Source organism: Mycetomoellerius zeteki, unplaced genomic scaffold (genome assembly GCF_001594055.1).
Source record: "Mycetomoellerius zeteki isolate Tzet28-1 unplaced genomic scaffold, Tzet1.0 scaffold612, whole genome shotgun sequence".
NCBI classification, from domain to species: domain Eukaryota; kingdom Metazoa; phylum Arthropoda; class Insecta; order Hymenoptera; family Formicidae; genus Mycetomoellerius; species Mycetomoellerius zeteki.
The window spans coordinates 214,781-234,248 of record NW_017257624.1 but is presented as its reverse complement, the minus strand read 5'-3'; the positions used below and the strand labels follow the sequence as shown (position 1 = coordinate 234,248).

The following is a 19,468-nucleotide window of genomic DNA, read 5'->3' as shown; positions in this document are numbered from 1 at the left end:
GCGAACAGGTGGAAGGGCGAGAGGGCGCGAAGTGCGAAGGGGTAGAAAACGGGGGAACCCAGTGACCATGCGCTCTGCCAGAGGCTGGGGGCTTCTGGATCTTTTCGAGGATCAAGAAGAGGACGTCGAAGAAGCACGGGAGACGCAGACGGTGGTGGGCAGAGAGAGCGACGGCTCCAGGCCGGCACGAGCGAGGTGAGATGCGCCCTTATCGCCCTTATCGCTTTCAATCGTCCGTGCAGTATCTATCGGAGTGCCCCGACACTCCTCGCCAGCCGGGTCGCGGCCTCGACGGCTAGCAACGATAGCGGCGATACAGGACCGGAAAACGCTCGCTCCGGCCGAACCGACCGATCTCAGTGAGTATCCCCTTCTTAAATATAATTTTTTAAACGAATAAACTTGGAATGTGTATATGGAAAAGTATATAAAACTAGTACATAAAAATAAGATTAATAAACGTCAAATAGATCCGTTAATATACTCACAATCAGTGATTCGTATGACAATAAGAAGAGACGCAATGATAATAATTCGTGGACAGTTGAATAAGTTAGTGACTTTTTAAAAGGAGCCTATATTGAAAAATAAGTCGAATTTTGGTCTAAAAGAAGTAAAAAAAATCACTGACCTAACTGCTCACATATAATTTTTTTCACTGATTTTTTTATATACACTGTTAAATTTGTAACTATTAAATTTATACACTGTTTAATTCATGTCAAATTACACCTAATTTAAGTTATTTTTAATTATTTCTATAGGTTGATATTGCGCCTAGTCAATATATTATTAATTTGACTAAAACAATAAAATTAAATAATTCAACTCAAGAAAATGTATTAAATTTGACTCAAATTTAGTTTATTATTTACTAAATGCATACATTTTAATATGGACGATGTTTATTCTGAAACTAATCACAGAATGAATTAATTTACATTTTAATGTATATGGAAATTAAAAATAATGGAACATTATATCTAACTTAAGAGATTGGGTTACCATTGCTCCTCTTTGATATTTGATAATGTATATCTAATATTTCTTTTCCGCAACGAATCACCTAAACGCAACGCCACGTTAGACATAATCGTAAGAAATACCATGGCTATTTTACGGTCCGTGCCGCGATTTATTGGATGAAGTACCCTTATGCTCGATTCATATAGCCGTCGGCGCTTTATCACCTATAAACGTGATGGGAAGCGCGAAAGACTTACTGTATTCTCGCATTAAAAGTCATGGATATAGGAAGATCTTTTCAGAGAATAAACTAAAACGATTTTAAAACAATTTTTTGTGATGCTAAACATATTTGAAGAAGGTAATTTTACTTCGTCAGAGATAAATTTACGTTTATATGATCTCATTCGTTACATAATACAGTTCAATTATTTGGTAATGGTCGAAAGCGGGGATTTAATTGCCTACGTAAACGAGTTATCACGCTGTTAAATGTTTAATAATTAATAATTCATATTGCAAAATTATACGCGTTTAAGTAATGTGGTCGATAAGCACACTGTACTTTACCGAATTATATTAATTAATATGAATTGTTAATTGTAATTAATAAATTATCTGTGCGACATGATGACATTGTTCTTCGCGATAATAAACTACCGTCAAAAATTGTCAGTAACATTTTAATTTAATCATGCATATACAGTTAATGATTCCTGCCTTACAAATTAATGAAATAAAATTTGATTTTTGCGCCAAATATTATCGTTTCAAAAGACGCAAAATGTTAAAGTGTCTCTCCGTATAATATATCCACGCGATATAAAAATCAAGAAATATTATTAGAATAAAGTGTTATTAAACAAATGTTATATTCCGTTTAATTGATACCACCATTAATTATTTATTCATAAATTAATGAAAATAAAGGAGGGCTTTTTTCGAGCGAAGCTGAGTCACTTATTAAAAATTGCACTCAAATGATAATTTTAAAAATCATACATTTTGACCATTTAATGTGGCTACCTTTAATGATATATGAATATGCGCAATCAAAACTATTACAAATTAAAACTACGCAATACATAAAACATCGATATACCTTCTTCAAATTTTACATCCATTAGTGATTTGTAATTTTTTTAATTGCTTAGTCAATGTACATTGAATTATAACATAATTGTAGTCCTACTATCTTATCGTTGTTACAATCTTCCGTGGATCTCACGGAACAAATTCCTTCCTCAAGAATTATGATTCATCAACCATTGTACTGTTTCAATTTGTAATACTCTTGATATTCATATAATTGAAGAGATCACATTAAATGGTTAAAACGCATGATTTTTAAAATTATGTGCGTGATTTGAGTGTTATTTTTAATAGCATATGACACCCATCTTGGCTTGAATAGCCCTCCTTTATTTTCGTTGATTTATGAATTTATATTAATTAGAGCCTGATTCGTAATTTTTTTAAATTACTTACATTCATCGATATTTTAAATTCTCAATTTTAAAAAAGATAAGGAAACTAGAATTGATCATACTCTTCTTATCAATGAGACAGATGTCAGTATCACACCACGGGGTCATAACCACTACATCAACGTGTTAAGCGTGTCCGCAGTATTATTCGCCTGCCAGATATACGTTTACGGAATCTTTAGACTCGTTGACACGTCACCGAGGTGACCGGAACGCTTCTGGTATCCCTTAGTCGCATAACACCGGATTTCCTGATCGTGATCCGCGGCTCTAGAACAAACGCCCTCATTTCCACGTGTCATCCGCAGTTTCTGGCGCCGATCTTCTTCGGTGAGTTCGCGTCAAAGCACGGTCAAATCGAGAGGGTCGGCGCAAAAGATGAATTGCAGAAGACATGAGTTCTCGGATTTCAGGAAACCCGGGTCACTCCTGAAGACTGTTCTCTCTCTCAATTTTGTTAGAATATCTTCTCGATAGAGCGTGTCTTGATACAAATTGAATATATCAGCTCGATGACTTTCAAAAATTATGTTTTACAAACTTATATTATGGGTTCTGCGATTACTTGATGATTTTAGAAGAACAAAAAAATAAGATCCAAGTCTGAATGGTAGAACATCATAAATGCGAGACGAGAAGGCGATACCCCTCGTCTCTCGTTGTCGCCCGGCTTCTGACACAGGAACAAGCTAGTGAGAGGGTTGGGACTTCAACCTCGTAAGGTTAATAGAGTGATCGGTAACAAGGTTATAAAGCAATCTGCATAACCCTGTCCAGTACTTTACCCGACCTACGGGTTTCACGTTACTGCGAGCGGTGTCGTAATTACTGTCTCTAATGCGATTACCGGATCGACAAGACCGGCAACCGAGGGACTCTGTGAGATCTTTTTCCGGTTTTTAATTGCTCCGTTTTTTTTCTTCATAATTACTTCTCTCTTTTTCGTAAGTCTCAGTAAAATCTTTAACAAGACATGAGATATAAGGAAAGAGGTTAACGTATATGTGTCTTTTTGTTTTTAGGACTCCTTTTTAGAGATTAATTTTTTACATCAAATTTTATTCAATTTAAATCCATAACTATTCAATTAAAAAAAAAGAAATGAAAGAAATTAAAAATACTATAATTAATTAAATGTTAATATGGCTCAATTAGAATAAATCAATAAATAAAACAAGGGCAACGAGCCAATTATAATATAAGATCTTTAATAAACGTATATATACAATATTCAAACGTTTCGACACCGATCGGGTCATTTTCAATGTAAAATAACAAAACATCTTACATACATTATCAGAAATTCAGTTAAAATATATTGTCCACTGAGAATTTGGTTATATTCATAAAATGCGGTAAAAATACTATAATGTAATGAACATTACTTGTTTTTTCTTTATCAGCAATATTAGAATTTAAAGAAGATAGTGAAGATAGTTTTACCAGAGGAAAAGTAAAGAATTTAGAAAACTATACAGAATTTCGTCTCCGAGGAAATTAAATATGAGAATTGATAGATAACTTTTAGCTAGATTATTTATACTATTATATATTTTTTGTAAATTAGAACCTATGCAAAATTTATCGGAATGTATCATGCTTTATTCGCGACTCCTTTAAACGGCAGAGGCGTGTTAAGAAAGAACCGATAGGATAGCGGTAAATTCATTTACGCACGATCGAAGACGTAATTTTATTTCCAGGGCTCCGTCTCTGACCTCGTCTCGTCTGAAGTCTCGTTTCACGGCTATCCGAGTTTGATTTACATCCGATCCCTTCCTCGCATTACGATACGCGACGGAAGAAACGTAACGCATTGCCTGGACTCGAATCGCTTCTAATTTTGTGAGCAACCAGGCGCGAGCTAAATTGAAATTTATCTATGAAGCGATACGAGATACGGTACCGTCGCAAACGAGAGTATACAAATGCGTCTCTTCCGCATGCACGATTCTTTAAATCCTTTCAGATCCCTTCAATGTTTGACTCCTAGAGAATTGTATTGTCGGTTAATAATTCTAGAAGATATTTTCATTTTCTTTTAATTTAGTACTTAAACACACATATTATTTCGCAAGAAATAATACAGGCCAGTATTACGATGTGAAGACATATTTGTTGCGAAAAAGACTTGACATTGATCTTCATATTTTATGATAAAATTTATTTGTACTAAGTTCCGACTAATTTTTATAGTAATTTTATTTCTTAAAAAATTAAATAATATTTTTACTATAAAACCATTTAATTTTTTATATATATACTCTTTGTTTTTACTGAGTCTAAAAAGTATTATATTAAATTATATCTTTACAATAATCTTAAAATTAAAATAATATTATTGTTATTCTGGTATGTTTAAAGTTTAATTTTATAACTGCTAAAGTCGAATAATTTGATATATTATTCTTAGTAAATTAATACCAACTTTTCCAGCTTATAATTTAACTCATTCCGTTTATAATTTATCCGAAAGGAACACCTAATTCTCTTTTGTAGTACTGTTATCAGTCTCTACTTAGAGAATCTTTCATCTTCCATTAAGACTTTTTTGCATCTTATGCGCCTCTAATTAACAGGTGGTGCCATTATTACAATCCGGCGGACAGTCCGCCGGTGAAACAGCTGCCGAGATGTGTGCATGGAGTATCATTGTTAAAACATGCATAACGTGCGATGTATTCTACCTAACGTGTCAGGAAAAAGTTCAGTTCACCGCGATGACGATGTAAGTAAATTATGATCTGAGATATTGATATTAACCTTCATTATTAACGCGCGAGTGATAGAAAAATAACCCGAACGTCATGAAACCAGCGCGAAATCGTTCGTTGTGTTCCGCGAGGATGAATCCGCGTTAATGTACTCGAGTTAACTTCGTGTATGAAGTTCGAGATATTCGGGGTATCAGAGACCACGACGATCGGACCGACAGCAACGGCGGAACTTCGTAATACATAGTGATTTTATACGAAGGTAACATGATTTCGCGATGAGACATAACTCGCTTATCATGCAATATCGCGCGACAAAGGGAGGAGCCAGAATACCCACCGTCTTCGACATAATTGCTTCGGATTACGATAAAGCGTCAATAAGGCATGACAAAGAGAGTATGTCAACGGGATTATCGCGAGCGTTACGTGCTGCGTATAAATGTGTGTGTAGCAGGCAAAAAATCTCTGTTAACACGAGTATCTACTTGAGGATTAAATATTAAAAATGAAATTTTATGTCGTCGATAATTTGATTGTTGCTAATTGAGATTGCGAAGCCGGGAGCGATATCTATATGCTTGCTGCGCAGTTTTATAGATATTCGAAGAATTTTTTCCAGAGAGAGAAGCGTTTATGAAGACGTCGACTGAATGCAAGAAGATTGTACTTCGTGCACACATAGCCACGCGCGCGGACAACATTAAAAATATCCAAATCTCCATCTGGGTTCGGTCGTTGACCTACTTGTTGAGACCTAAAGCAACAGTTTGCCCTTTAAGCTATCTGCATGACTCTCCATTCATGTCTCCATTCTCTTCTTTCAAAGCCTCTTATCGATCGATCCTCATGAATTTTTTTATTCGTAATTAATCGGCTATCGTCTGTATTATTTTCTATTCCAACAGAAATGTTATATTGAAAACCAAAATTGCATTATGCCCACGCTCGATAATTCTGAATACGTCACATGCTCAAAAATCGTTCGTAAAATAATATTTTTATAGAAGATGTAAATATGTAAATATTAAAATTTTTTCTCTTCTACATATGTTATTATTCAATATATGAAACGATAAGATTAATAGGAAATAAAGAGTTAAGAGAATATTGTAAATAATGGCCTATTCGAAGAAAATTGATTCCACATTTATCAAAGAATCTGCGAATAATACAGTCGAGAGGTACACCCGGTACAGCGAGACATAGCAACCAGAACTAATTGGTTCTTAAAGTAGGAACTAACCCTACGTAGGGCACAACTTTGTCTGCGGAACAGCGAAGAGAAACTTAAAGGACTGCTTCCCTTCCATTGTTACCTATAACTCTGCCATTGTATCTATAAGGATCTACTAACATCTATAATTAAAAGGAGACATAATAATAATTAAGAAATTACGACAGAATACAGAAATTTTATATGATGACACGTTAATACTCGCGAAAACATATAAAATAAAATATTGTATAATCATTTCCATCAACTATATACGATAAAAATCAATAAATATTGACCTACTTTATTTTAATCATTTCAGTTATTTCAAATTATTTTCAAATAAATTCGTTAATAATTTATTTTAGAAGCAAAAGAAATACAAAACGTTTTGTTGCATCATTAATTAAAAAATTAGAAAATATTATTTAAACAAAAATTAGCACATTGATTAATTATTGTCGCATTCAAGTGCTCGTGATTTCTATAATTAGTATCGAAACACGTGCAAGTGGAGAATTTTTATTGGTGCTTCGCGCACGAGAATTCCGCGATAATCTCTCCGTCGCGTCGGTTTCAACCATTCACGCGAAAATAAGTTCAATTTCGGAGCGTGTTACCACGAAAAACGACGGGATTTCCTATTTCCTTTATTGTATGAGAAAAATTCTGACGATATCGCGCGCACGCGCGCGCAATTCGCACGCGGAAACGGCCGGCTACGCAGAGTGGTCACGTTTTACAATAAATCCCGCGCGCTGACGGCCGACACGACTTTTCTATTAGCTGAAATGACGAAAACTTTGGTCAGTTGATCTCATGTATGCGGTGCGATAGCGTAATCTCTCGTATCGCGTACGAAACTCACACCAACGCGAGTGAATCGACATAACGAGCGTCAATGAGTCGGCAGATCCCCGCAACCACTTCATCAAGCCGTTACCGAGAAGTTGCTGTCAATCGCAAAACGATCACCCCGTCATACCCTTTCAACGACTCGTATCGCCTGTCAACCACCTCTTCAGAATCTCGGCACCTATACTGTCGAGCTTTGCGTATATAAGCGCTTCATCCAAAATTCGTATCTCGCGCTTGCAATTATGTACGATTACACCGAGCTTATTAGATAATACATCACGAATATTTTGTGTCATTAAGAAAGAAGATAGAGATAGATCATATATACATTGTTCTCGTGTATCAAATCCATAAAGTTAAATGCTCAAAATTAATTTTGAGACACGCTTCCTCTGCGAACAAAATAAAAAAAAAAAGCTTTTATTCGTTCAATCATAAGTAAATATTTGATAGAAGAAGTGACGCTATCTATATATAGTTTGTTGGGAAAAGAGATTGAAAGGGCTCTTTTTATATATCGTAACCATCGTGTTTTAAAAGAGTAAGCACACATCCATCGCGCGACTCGCAACAAGACGGGCGACAAATCGGCGGAAAAAAAGGATCTCCGTAGGACTGGAAGGCACACGACGTTAGATTGATCGGGGGATGTTTCCAATGGGAATAGCCAGCATTGCCAGCAAGTTATGGAGACGTGGGAACGTTCAACATCCCATCGTGCGCGAGTACGAAAGCCCAGTACAAACAGAAGCGCGTCTTGCGGTCATTCTTTGTCGTAATTACCAAGAAGATAAGAGAACGAGGAGAGGGTGGAGGATAGAGGAGAAAGGGGGGGTCGGAAGGGGGGAGGGGATCAGAAGGGAGTCAGTCATGGCGGAAGGTAGCGGAGCTTATAAGTGGCACGAGTGGGAAGCGGTCTTTCCCGAGAATAATGCGCGCGGACCCCAGGGAGTTGGCTTTCAGGAAAATGCTGATTGCTTCCCCGGCTCTCTCACGCTCCTTTTCCCTTCATAGCAATTCTCCATCCGCCTATCCCTCTCCCCCTTCCCCTTTCCACGCTATCAATCTTCGACTTCGTCAGTGGTGGAGATATAACCCGCCCTTTGCGTATGCGTGCGTATAGGTCCCCATGGCATCTTCTGCTGCCTCTTCGGCCCTTAAACAACTCTTATCTCGTGATACCAACAGCTTCGTGCTCTTTTCATCTCACGGGTCTCCGCAAAAATCGCAGGGACACGCTATCATCGGTCTTATTATTCGATAATTTTCACTTCGAGTAAGAAAAGGAAAGATACGATTATCCGTAGTTAAGAGAACGACAGATCGAAGGAGTTCTCTCGTTTGAATCACACTCAAGTTAAATCAAAGGTGAGAAAAGTGTCCGATAGAAATATAATGCATCAATTGCGTTCTGATTCGCTTTACAGTGAAATTCTTATGCGACGCTTCTTAATAAAAAATAGGATAAAGTACCGTGAACGCGCGAGACAGCGCTGAAAGTCGCAATAGCCTTTGATGCCTGCCTTTTCAAAGGGCGAGCATGAAAATTAGGTGGACTAAAAGCGTGGGGTAACCGAGTTATGACGAATAAAAGAGAAGCGGGCATCACGCGCGCGGAACGTGGGTCGGGGGTAGGACGACGCAGGTACTATTAAAAGCCTGTAATTAATGCGGTTAATTGTATTGCGCTAAACGAACGTCGAGTCGATAGCGAGTTTCAACGAGACGAAACGGAAACGGGCGCTTTCTAGAAAACTTCGACAATTAAGACTGCTGTACTTGATACAATCGTGCGAATGTCACACGTTATTAAAGGAAAAAGTTGGCGTTAAAAGAAATCGCGAACGACAAAAACAAAGATCTTTAAAAAAACTTATATATCTCTTTGTAACATTTAAATAATATTTCTTTTAAGTAATATTTCTTAAATAATATTTCATTAAACCAACTAAACTCTGTATCTATACTGAAGATGGCCTAATCTAGGCGGAAACGTCTATACATATGTATATTAAAGTATAAAGTTATTCGCCATTTAAATCGTGCGACTGTGGTTCAATGCCCTCTCATTATTATTATTTTTAATATTTCTTTTGTTTAAAAGCAAAAGTAAAAGTATTATTTTTTATATTATTCTCTCTCTCTCTCTCTCTCCCTTTTTCCTCGCATAAAGTTTTTTATAAAACCTAACTTCTTCGAAACGTTATTGATTTTAACACTCAATTGAGCTTCTCTAAACGAAAAGTAATCTTCTGGAAATATTATACGTAGGTATAACTTATTTTTTATGTTACTAAATCTTCATTTATTTTTGAAATTAACGTCGCATATGTATACATCCTCACGAATTTGATACAAATTTGACACAAGCTAGTATTTACTCGATGAAATTGAATTTGTTTGTATCATCTTTTCTTCTTACTTTAAGCATAATATTCTTTTACTTTTCTATATCATTAAAAATTTTGGTACAGGAGTAGAATAAAATCAATCCTCTTATTTATGTAACTTCCTGTCACTAATAAAAATTAATTCATATAATAATGTCAATTTTTAGTCTTAAATTAGGACCTAAATTGTTAATAATCACTTTTGTGTTATGAATATACAATATTAAAATAAATTTGATATGCACGTTTTAAAAAAAAGCGTACAATTAAATTGAACATGGTGATTTAGCGAGTAAATAAAAATTAAGTAGAAAATAATAAATAACAAATAATAAACGAACATTATTTATGTGCGTAAAATCTTTAAAAAGATAAAATTCATCGCAAGCATTTCAAAACTAATCCCGAAGGTAAGTGGGAAAGATAAGATTTGCTCAAATCGAAAAGAAATTGCGAAGGAGTAAATCGCAAATTTTGACCACTTTCCACAATTGACAGTTTTCAGTGAAGACCGTTTTATCTTCTATTAAAGTAGATGCGCCTTTTCCGGCATTCAGACTATTTCCGTCCCATTCAAGATTTCTTCCAGTAGAAACGACTCGCGCGATTTTGTTCTTTAATATTGCTTATAATTTGAACATAAAGCATCAAAAAGGATATTTCGCTCCAATAATCATAAATCCCATCTAAGATTATTTATGTAACATTATCTAACCGCCTTATAAAATATACACGAGTACGCCAGTTAATTTATTAATTCATCAGTGTTTTATCTTCAAAAAAAAAAATCATTTTCTAAACTGATTAATATTTAATTACCAAATGTCTTAACTCTTCGGAAAAATATCGTTCGATATTTTAGTGTTTACATTAATTAGTGTTCACAGAGTGTCTAATATGACTTTTCGAAACTGCACGAGGAAATCGACAAATGTAGCAGGTTTGTAAATGTAACAATTAAGTAATTGATTGAAAAGTGTTCGAAGGTGAACGTAGTAAAGTGTCAACGCAATATTGGACTCGATTGTTTAGCTTCATGAAAGGACCGTTCCGTCGGGACGATTGATTGATTTCTCGTAATTTCTATTTACCACTTCTCTATGAAAACAGGTGCATGATGTCCACGTTGAATTCATATATTTTACGTGAAAAAATTCATCGACATGAATATAACGTTGTGATTTCATTGCCAAATTGGAATAAATTTTCTTCAAAATTTCAACGAAAATTCTATGTGAATTCTATGTGGATACTTTTATATAAATTTTAATACATATAATCCACATAGAATTACTCAACTAAAGCCGCTCACTCACAAGCAGCAATACGCCGTATCGCCAGATGAACGCGGCGGAGTTCTATGTACAATATTCTCGTAAATAAAAACCATATACAAGATAGAACAGAAGGCGCAGTATTATAAGATTTTTCACCCATATTCTGTTGAAATAATTTCTTGAAGGAGAGTCTCCAAAATTGGGCTTCAAAATAAAAGTGAGATATATTTTGACAACACAATTTTATTTAGTTTTATATGACAATTAATTCAGAGATCTGTGTGTGATATTCTTGAAAGTTATATGTACCAAAATGCATTAATTGTTATAAAATTACTGGATACAGTTCTTATATATATGTATATCTCAGGGACGGATCCAGACATTTGTCAAGGGGGGGGGTCATTGACGCGCGCCGCAAGCAAAATTTTTTCAAGGTTAAATATAAAATATGAGATATTTAAGTTACTATTGGCATATTACATTGAAAAGTACTATATAATTATATAATCCAGGAAACGTTTTATTTAAAATTATAAACATAAAAAGAATAATATAATTTATAATATATATAATGGTGACACCAATACCGAACTTTGTTCATTCAGCGCGAACGATTGGAAAATAAAAGCTGTAGCAGAGACTTTAATCTTAATTTATTTACTTTTTGAAATATATAAAGGAATCTATATTTTTGTACTTAGAAGATTCTTAAAATAAAAAATATTTTTGGAATAACAAAATTGTGATTAAGTATTTCAGAAATATTAAAAGTATGTATAACCTTTTGCTATAAATATTTTTAAAAAGGGAAACTCCCAAGGGGAGGGCCATGGCCTCCATGGCTCCTCCCCCCTTGAATCCGCCACTGGTATATCTACGTAAAAATTACGAGTAAACTCTTAGGTGAAAATCGATCATAAATATAATAATCGATTCAATTTCCACGTGGATTTCAGTACTGTTATTGAACGAAATCCACTCGACTGTCACGTGGATTTCATTTATGACACTGAAGCTAGCGGTCACTTCTACCAGCCACATGCGAGACGCCAGGGGCGAATAGCAATGCGCGGACTCCGACTATAAAAAAATAGAATTTAGGACGTATAATATTTACATAAAAAAATTCAGTGAAAATAATAACTCATACTACACGGCGATAAACGAGAAAAGGTTAAGTTAAAAATATTGAAAATAACAATAAAAATACGTTATATTATAAATATGTATAAATAATATAAAAAATATTATTGCTATACGCATGTTGATAGAGGTTCGCAAAAAATTGTAAAATGTAGTCTGAGAAACGAGGAAACCGAAAAGCTATACAATTTTCAACATCACGCCCCCATTGTTTATTTAAAAAATGTTAAACGTCACATAACATCTTCGTCATTGGCCTTGGTTAACACTAATATCGGTTTCGCAATCAGACTACACTGAGAGAAAAAAAATTATGTTGTATTATAATTTCAATATATTCCTAGTCATTTTCTAAATAAACAATGAGTGCGTGATATTGAAAATTGTATAGCTTTTCGGTTTTCTCGTTTCTCAGATTACATTTTACAATTTTTTGCGAACCTCTATCACCATGCGTATGACTTGTGGCCACTTCAGCTTCAGCTTGTGGCTTCTAGCTTCAGCGTCATATTTCATTTGATAGTGAAAGGAACGTCAGTACTTTGTACCAATGTTCCTCATTAGGTTTAATTCTTAACTTGCAAGAACAAAGAGCGCAACAAAAAGCACGCGATATTCAACGCAATGAAATTTTATTTACGCATCTTTCAAATCTTTTGTATTGCCAATATTGTAGAACATCAAAGGAAGGATAAAATTTGAGAATGGGAGGTGGAGACTGGAGCGGTTGGTTGCAACGATGCCGGCAATCTCGGAGGCTCGTTCTCGTTATCGTCGCCATCGCATTGCTGCTGGATAACATGTTGCTGACGACCGTAGGTAAGTAGCTATGTCGTAGCCTATTAATATTTCTGTCATTATATCGTATGGCGTACGACATTAATTAATTCCGACCTCTCATATCAGAATAGATTCAACATGTTATTGATTACTTCTTAATTAGCCATGTAAATTTTTTACATAGTCAAATATTTCTACAATATTTACATTAAATATTTCTGGCGATTGTATTGATGAATTTTTATTAATTTTAACGTATTATAGAAAATTTAAGCCAATCTCGTTCTTTCTGGCAGTTTCCTTTTTCGGATTTTAGAGTTGCCTCTTTAAGCCATAACTTTAAGTTCTAGTAGGTCAAGCATTCAGAATCATTAACTTCATTACCTTTTCTTCAACCATGATCTCTTGCGTGGTTTGTTATAAGATTAACAGACTTTAAAAGAGATTAAATCATAATATACTACTCTAATATCTGACTGCACAAAGTATAAAAAACGAAAGATGTTCTTGAAGATATTACGATTAATATTGTAAATAAATTGTTAAAGAAAATGTATAGATGTACAATGAATTCATGAAATAAGAAGAGAATCGTAAAGAATTTTTATTGATTATTGTTTATTATATTTATTTAATGCTTAATCTCATCTTCAGGGACACTAGAATATATACATATATTTCGTTTCTTTAATTCTAATATTACCGACAAAGAAAAGAACAGACAATATTCATCATAATATTTTTAATTTTTTTCCTTCTTTTATGCTCTGTTTAATTGATATAAATTTAAATAAAATTTAATTAAATAAAAATTTAAATTACTTTTATCTAATTTTAAAAATCCGTTCCTAAAGAGATGAATTTATATTATTGCGAGGTACATTATACGGTTTTTTTTTATTTTTAATACCTTTATCACCACTCCTTGCTCGAATTCTGTCGACCCTCTTCTCGGTCCGTAAACTTATGTTTAATTCAAAAAACGTTCGTTTATCGCACTGGACCGAAATGTCGAAAGAACGTATGGACTTTTGTGTATCACGCCGCCAATCCGGATAAGTGGTCATGCATTTATGTAGCGTGATCGTTCCGTAACAAATATACGATCTACAAACGTCGTTACGGTTGTCGAACAAATCGTGAAATCCACTTTCAATTGTTATAAAAAATTGTTCTTAATTAATTATGTATCTATAGGTATTGTATATTGTAACTACAATACAAATAGAGTAAAGTTTTTATTTATACAATACTTTTAAATTTTTTTGATAAATAAATTCATCTTTATAAACTTCTGTTAATTAAATTATAAATAAATTTTATGTACTTTATATAAAAAAAATTAAAATTTTATGTCGTGATAATAAATCTTAAAAAAAACTATTCGAGACGTAAATAAACGAAAAAAAAAGAAGCTTGGAGGTGCTGGGATTTGAACCCAGGACTTTCAGCATGCGAAGCAGACACTCTACCACTGAGTTACACCCCCGATTGCTAACAAGATCCTTCACTGTGCATTAGACTACAGACTGTTCTACTTTTTATGTTTCTTTTTTTATAAATTTGATATTGTGCGAAACAGACAAAGCGCATGTTTTTATTTATAGTTTAATTTTAATAAACTTCTAATTGCTGCAACTAGATTATATATAATCCTAGTAAAGATATATATATTGTACGTATATATTACTATAAATATCTTAAGTTATTGATTTTCTTCTGTCGATGCTTCCTATTTTTCATTTTGCATAAATAATATTTCAAAAATATTACATAATAATATATACAAAAAGGACTCTCTAATACTCAAAATTAAAAATAAGGAAAAATAAACAGGCGTGATGAGTCAAGCGCGGTAATTGAGTGCAAATTAATTATTTACTGTTTTCTTTTAAAATCATTTTAGAATTCAAACGGCTTAATAAATTGCATAATAAGCATGATAACAAATATTACCCCGTATATGTGTGTGAATTCTTGCAGTTCCAATAATACCGGAATTTCTTTACGATATCAAACATCCTAACGCAACATTAAGTGACCATCTGGAAGGAGGCGCATCTCATCAAACTACGGTCGTCACCACCACATCGCCAACGACAACAACGACAAAATGTACTTGTGCTCCAAACACATCGGCGACATCCCCATTGGAATTTTTACATATTACAACTCCTCCTTCTATGAATCTATCGGGTAAAGCGCGCTTTATCGCATCATTTCTTATTGCAAACGATAAATAATAAAGTAATATTCCGATAATAATATAATTGTTGATTTAATAAAATTCATATCTATAGAAAAAGGACGGAACAGTTTTAGAGATGAAAGAGAGAAGAACAAAGACCTTCCTATTCAGCTACAAAATCTTTCCATACGCTCGATTTTTTTCATTTTAGAAATTACTGCAGCAAATCTCACGTTGTCGGACACGAAGGAAAAGGAGCAGAGACATCGGGAATTATTGGAAGAGACAGTAGCAGTAGGAATGATGTTCGCTTCCAAGGCTTTTGTCCAATTGTTGGCTAACCCCATAGTTGGGCCGTTGACCCACAAGTAAGCTTTACACTTATCCAAAATTTTTACAACTATCTTTTATTCGGAATATATAAAATTGATGAAAACCTTTCTCCTTAATCCAATACCAATAAAGTACGACTAACATTCAAAATATTTTTTTACACGTAAATGTGATAATATTTATATTCAACTTTTAAATCCATTGTTCGTTTTTAGGATCGGATACAGCATACCTATGTTTACCGGATTCATTATCATGTTCCTATCCACGCTGATTTTTGCTTTCGGTCGAAGCTACGGTATACTTTTTCTAGCACGAGCTCTTCAGGGTATCGGTTCATCATGCTCTAGCGTTTCCGGTAAAAGCTTGTCTGTATTAACTCGTATTACTTTGGTGTTTATGATCGGCAACCTTGTTATATACTATATAGAAAGTTTCCATGCTCGTCAAGGCTATTTCTCATAATTCTACGCAAGCATCGGTGGTTCAGTGGTAGAATGCTCGCCTGCCACGCGGGCGGCCCGGGTTCGATTCCCGGCCGATGCAAAATTATTTTGCTTTGGCGTTCTTTATTATTACAACATTTTTTAAAAGAATCCCACAAGGTTTCTAAATTCTTATACTTTTTTTTAGATCGAGCATGTAAAAGCTCGTTGCAAAAATAAAAAAGGAAACGATACATGGAAAGAATGATTTTGCTGAAGCATCTAAAAATTTAGCTATAACAAATATACATCTGAAAATAAGTTTATTGAACTATCAAAATAATTATGTAAAGCGCTCAAGCTTAATAAGCAATGCCGTAAAAAGTTTTGACATTCCGACAATTAACTTGACCGTTACATAATTATTTTAATAGTCCAAATTATTTTCAAATCTGTGTCTAACATAATTTTGAAATACTTCAGCAAAACCGGTTTTTCCGTGTATTTACTAAAGATAGAAATTGTAAAAATAACATGTCTAAAATTACGTGAACAATTAACAAAAAGAAATTCAAAAAGATTGCATCGGCCGGGAATCGAACCCGGGCCGCCCGCGTGGCAGGCGAGCATTCTACCACTGAACCACCGATGCTGTTGCGATTTGCAGCCTCTTTCTCTGATGACATAGTACACCATTGTAATACTTCATCATACATACAATTTTCTAATAGGTATGGGTATGTTGGCGGAGAGATATCAGGATGACAAAGAACGTGGTAACGCGATGGGTATCGCGCTGGGCGGACTGGCCCTTGGCGTCCTTATCGGCCCTCCATTCGGCGGAGTAATGTACGAATTTGTAGGAAAATCCGCTCCGTTTTTAGTCCTTTCCGCGTTAGCCCTTGGCGATGGATGTAAGTATAAATACAAATTTTGCAATAAAAAAACATTTTTCACACGCATAACTGATAAATTATACCACATTTAAATTTTACAATTTAATGTAAATGTATACACTAGAAAAAGATTCTAGTTGCATTAATTGGAATTTTGGTTGAAAATGGATAAATCAGAATTTTCCGATTAATTCTATTAGATGTAATTCTAATTGAGATAATCAGAATTCTGATTAATCAGAATCTTTTAGTTTGTTAATTTTCAATCAGAAAATTTTCTCAGCAGTTTAGAAATATTTTTTGATACGCGTAATATTTCTTTATTAAATCATTTATATTGTCATTTTAAAAATAAAGACTCCTAATTCAGCGTTCATATTTCATAACAACTAATAATACTTTGAAAAATTCAAGTATTGCAGCTTTTAATGCTCCAACCATCGGTTGTGTATACGGAAGCAGAACCACCGTCGTTAAAGTCCCTTATCACCGATCCCTATATCGTTTTAGCAGCTGGTAAGAGAAATATAAAACCTACATTGAAAAAAAAAGTTAACTTGACTAAATGCGTTTAATTCATAGTGATTATTTAATTCAAGTATTTATATATCTAAGTATTTATATAATTGGCTCGTAGCCCTTCTTTTATTTATTCAAGTATTTATATATCTAGGTTAAATATGCGTGAATCATGCCAACAAAATCTTGTAATTTAAAACATGTTATTTGTTTGAATTGACAAATATATTTGCTTAACAGCCCACGACCACCGTATTTAGATATTGAATCGACTAATATTTTTTTTAAATCAACAACTTTTTTTCTCAGTGTAGTCAAATATAAAATATGATTTCAATAGATGTAAAAGCTATCGATGTTTTAGGCGCGATAACATTCGCAAATATGGGCATCGCTATGCTGGAGCCGAGTCTACCTATTTGGATGATGGATACGATGGGTGCAAGTCGCTGGAAACAGGGGGCCACGTTTTTACCTGCGAGTATCAGTTATTTGATTGGAACAAATCTTTTCGGGCCGCTCGGGCACAAAATGGGCAGGTCAGTCCTTTAAACTCGAAAATATCTTAATAATGGTGAAATCGGCAAACCTCGAACCACACATCGCCCGGATAGCTCAGTCGGTAGAGCATCAGACTTTTAATCTGAGGGTCCAGGGTTCAAGTCCCTGTTCGGGCGAAGATATCTTTTTTGTAAAACGGTCCGACAATTCTTATCGCGATATATATTTGTTACAGATGGCTAGCTTCCCTGATTGGACTCGTCGTTATCGGTATCTGCTTGATGTGCGTAAGTATACACATTTTTAATTTTTATTACCGAGGGAGCGAAATAGCTGCCACTTAACGTCACACTTGTGTTCACACTGTGACATATGTCGATGCTATACTAAAAAAAATATTTGTGTAAAATTACATGATTATGCTGGGTTTTTTTCCGACAGCATACTCATGTAACATTACAATCATATTTAAGTAATGTTACATAATTATGCTGAATCGGAAAAAAATCCAACATAATCATGTAATTTTACACAAATATTTTTTTCAGTGTATTTCGATAACTTTCTTGAAATTACATTATAAATATACTTATAATGCCCATTTCCACTTTAATCTCGGTTCAATCTCCATCTTTTTCTAATTCTAAGAATTAATAAAGAGATGAAGAATAAGTTGAAATAGGATTAAAGTTAATCTATATTGGTAGAAACGAGCATAAGTCGTTTAAATTAAAAGTTGTTAAAGTCTCAATTTTAAGTAACCGCGTTAATTGAAACATAATCTTAATTACAACTACCTAATCTTATTTCTATTTAATTTATCTTGCAGATTCCGCTAGCGAGAAGTATCGATCACTTGATTGTACCGAACGCGGGGCTGGGATTCGCGATCGGGATGGTGGATAGTTCGATGATGCCCGAGCTGGGATATTTGGTTGACATAAGGCATTCCGCTGTTTATGGGAGCGTTTATGCCATTGGCGACGTGGCGTTCTGTCTCGGCTTTGCCATAGGTATGTGAATTGCTCTCGCATATGTCTTTCACATTTTACTTAATTCCTTTACTCGATAAATGCGCGCTAACGAAACCGTCTGACAAATTGAGCTAAAATATTTTTTAAGCTTTAACACGAATTATTAGCACGTCTCGCCACGCGAAATTGTTGTCAGATTTGAGTAGTATTTTTTTCCCTTTTTTCTTTTTCATTTCGAATAATCGAATTGATAATTAAGATTATATTATTTTATATTTAATATATTAAATATAAAAAACGATCATTGCAATATTTTTAATTTTTACTATTTTTTCTATTTAAATGCTATAAATTTAAGATAATTAAAATATAACTAAACAAAAAATTAAATCACTTTTCACAAATTAATAATACTAAAAAATTAACATCAATACAAAAATTAATAGATATCAATATTAAAAAATTAATCTCTAAAAAATTCAATGTAAGGATGTTAAAATATAGGTACACATAAAATATCGTTACGTACGAATGTTTAATGTAACAATCAAGATGTTGAGTGCATTCTGTCCCAACACGAATGTTATAAGAATAGAATTCGCATTTAGAGTTAAAAATAAAATGTTATATTGAATTTTAAATAGAAATTTCTCCTGAGATCTAGTGTAAATTATAAATTATCTAAAATAAATTTTAAAGAATAAAAGTATTAAAAAAATTAAATCTGCATCGGCCGGGAATCGAACCCGGGCCGCCCGCGTGGCAGGCGAGCATTCTACCACTGAACCACCGATGCTT

The 19,468-nt window shown here is 34.0% G+C and overlaps 1 protein-coding gene and 5 non-coding genes across 6 annotated transcripts in view; 3 read left to right on the top strand and 3 right to left on the bottom strand.

Moving 5' to 3' along the window:
• The first annotated feature begins 133 nt into the window (after positions 1-133).
• Vmat (Vesicular monoamine transporter) overlaps positions 134-19,468 on the top strand; it is a 19,948-nt gene continuing 613 nt past the window's right edge. The window contains exons 1-10 of the mRNA XM_018456927.1: positions 134-359; positions 12,731-12,873; positions 14,818-15,030; positions 15,234-15,390; positions 15,571-15,713; positions 16,512-16,694; positions 17,091-17,192; positions 17,560-17,734; positions 17,932-17,983; positions 18,526-18,709. Coding sequence (XP_018312429.1) covers positions 12,759-12,873; positions 14,818-15,030; positions 15,234-15,390; positions 15,571-15,713; positions 16,512-16,694; positions 17,091-17,192; positions 17,560-17,734; positions 17,932-17,983; positions 18,526-18,709 — 1,324 coding nt within the window. The 5' untranslated portion in view covers positions 134-359; positions 12,731-12,758. The remainder of the gene's footprint in view (positions 360-12,730; positions 12,874-14,817; positions 15,031-15,233; positions 15,391-15,570; positions 15,714-16,511; positions 16,695-17,090; positions 17,193-17,559; positions 17,735-17,931; positions 17,984-18,525; positions 18,710-19,468) is intronic.
• On the bottom strand, positions 14,252-14,323 carry TRNAA-CGC (transfer RNA alanine (anticodon CGC)). Its single transcript has one exon. It is a non-coding gene; the product is annotated as a tRNA-Ala (tRNA).
• Positions 15,831-15,901, top strand: TRNAG-GCC (transfer RNA glycine (anticodon GCC)). Its single transcript has one exon. It is a non-coding gene; the product is annotated as a tRNA-Gly (tRNA).
• TRNAG-GCC (transfer RNA glycine (anticodon GCC)) lies at positions 16,362-16,432 on the bottom strand. The gene has a single exon. It is a non-coding gene; the product is annotated as a tRNA-Gly (tRNA).
• Positions 17,800-17,872, top strand: TRNAK-UUU (transfer RNA lysine (anticodon UUU)). Its single transcript has one exon. It is a non-coding gene; the product is annotated as a tRNA-Lys (tRNA).
• TRNAG-GCC (transfer RNA glycine (anticodon GCC)) lies at positions 19,396-19,466 on the bottom strand. The gene has a single exon. It is a non-coding gene; the product is annotated as a tRNA-Gly (tRNA).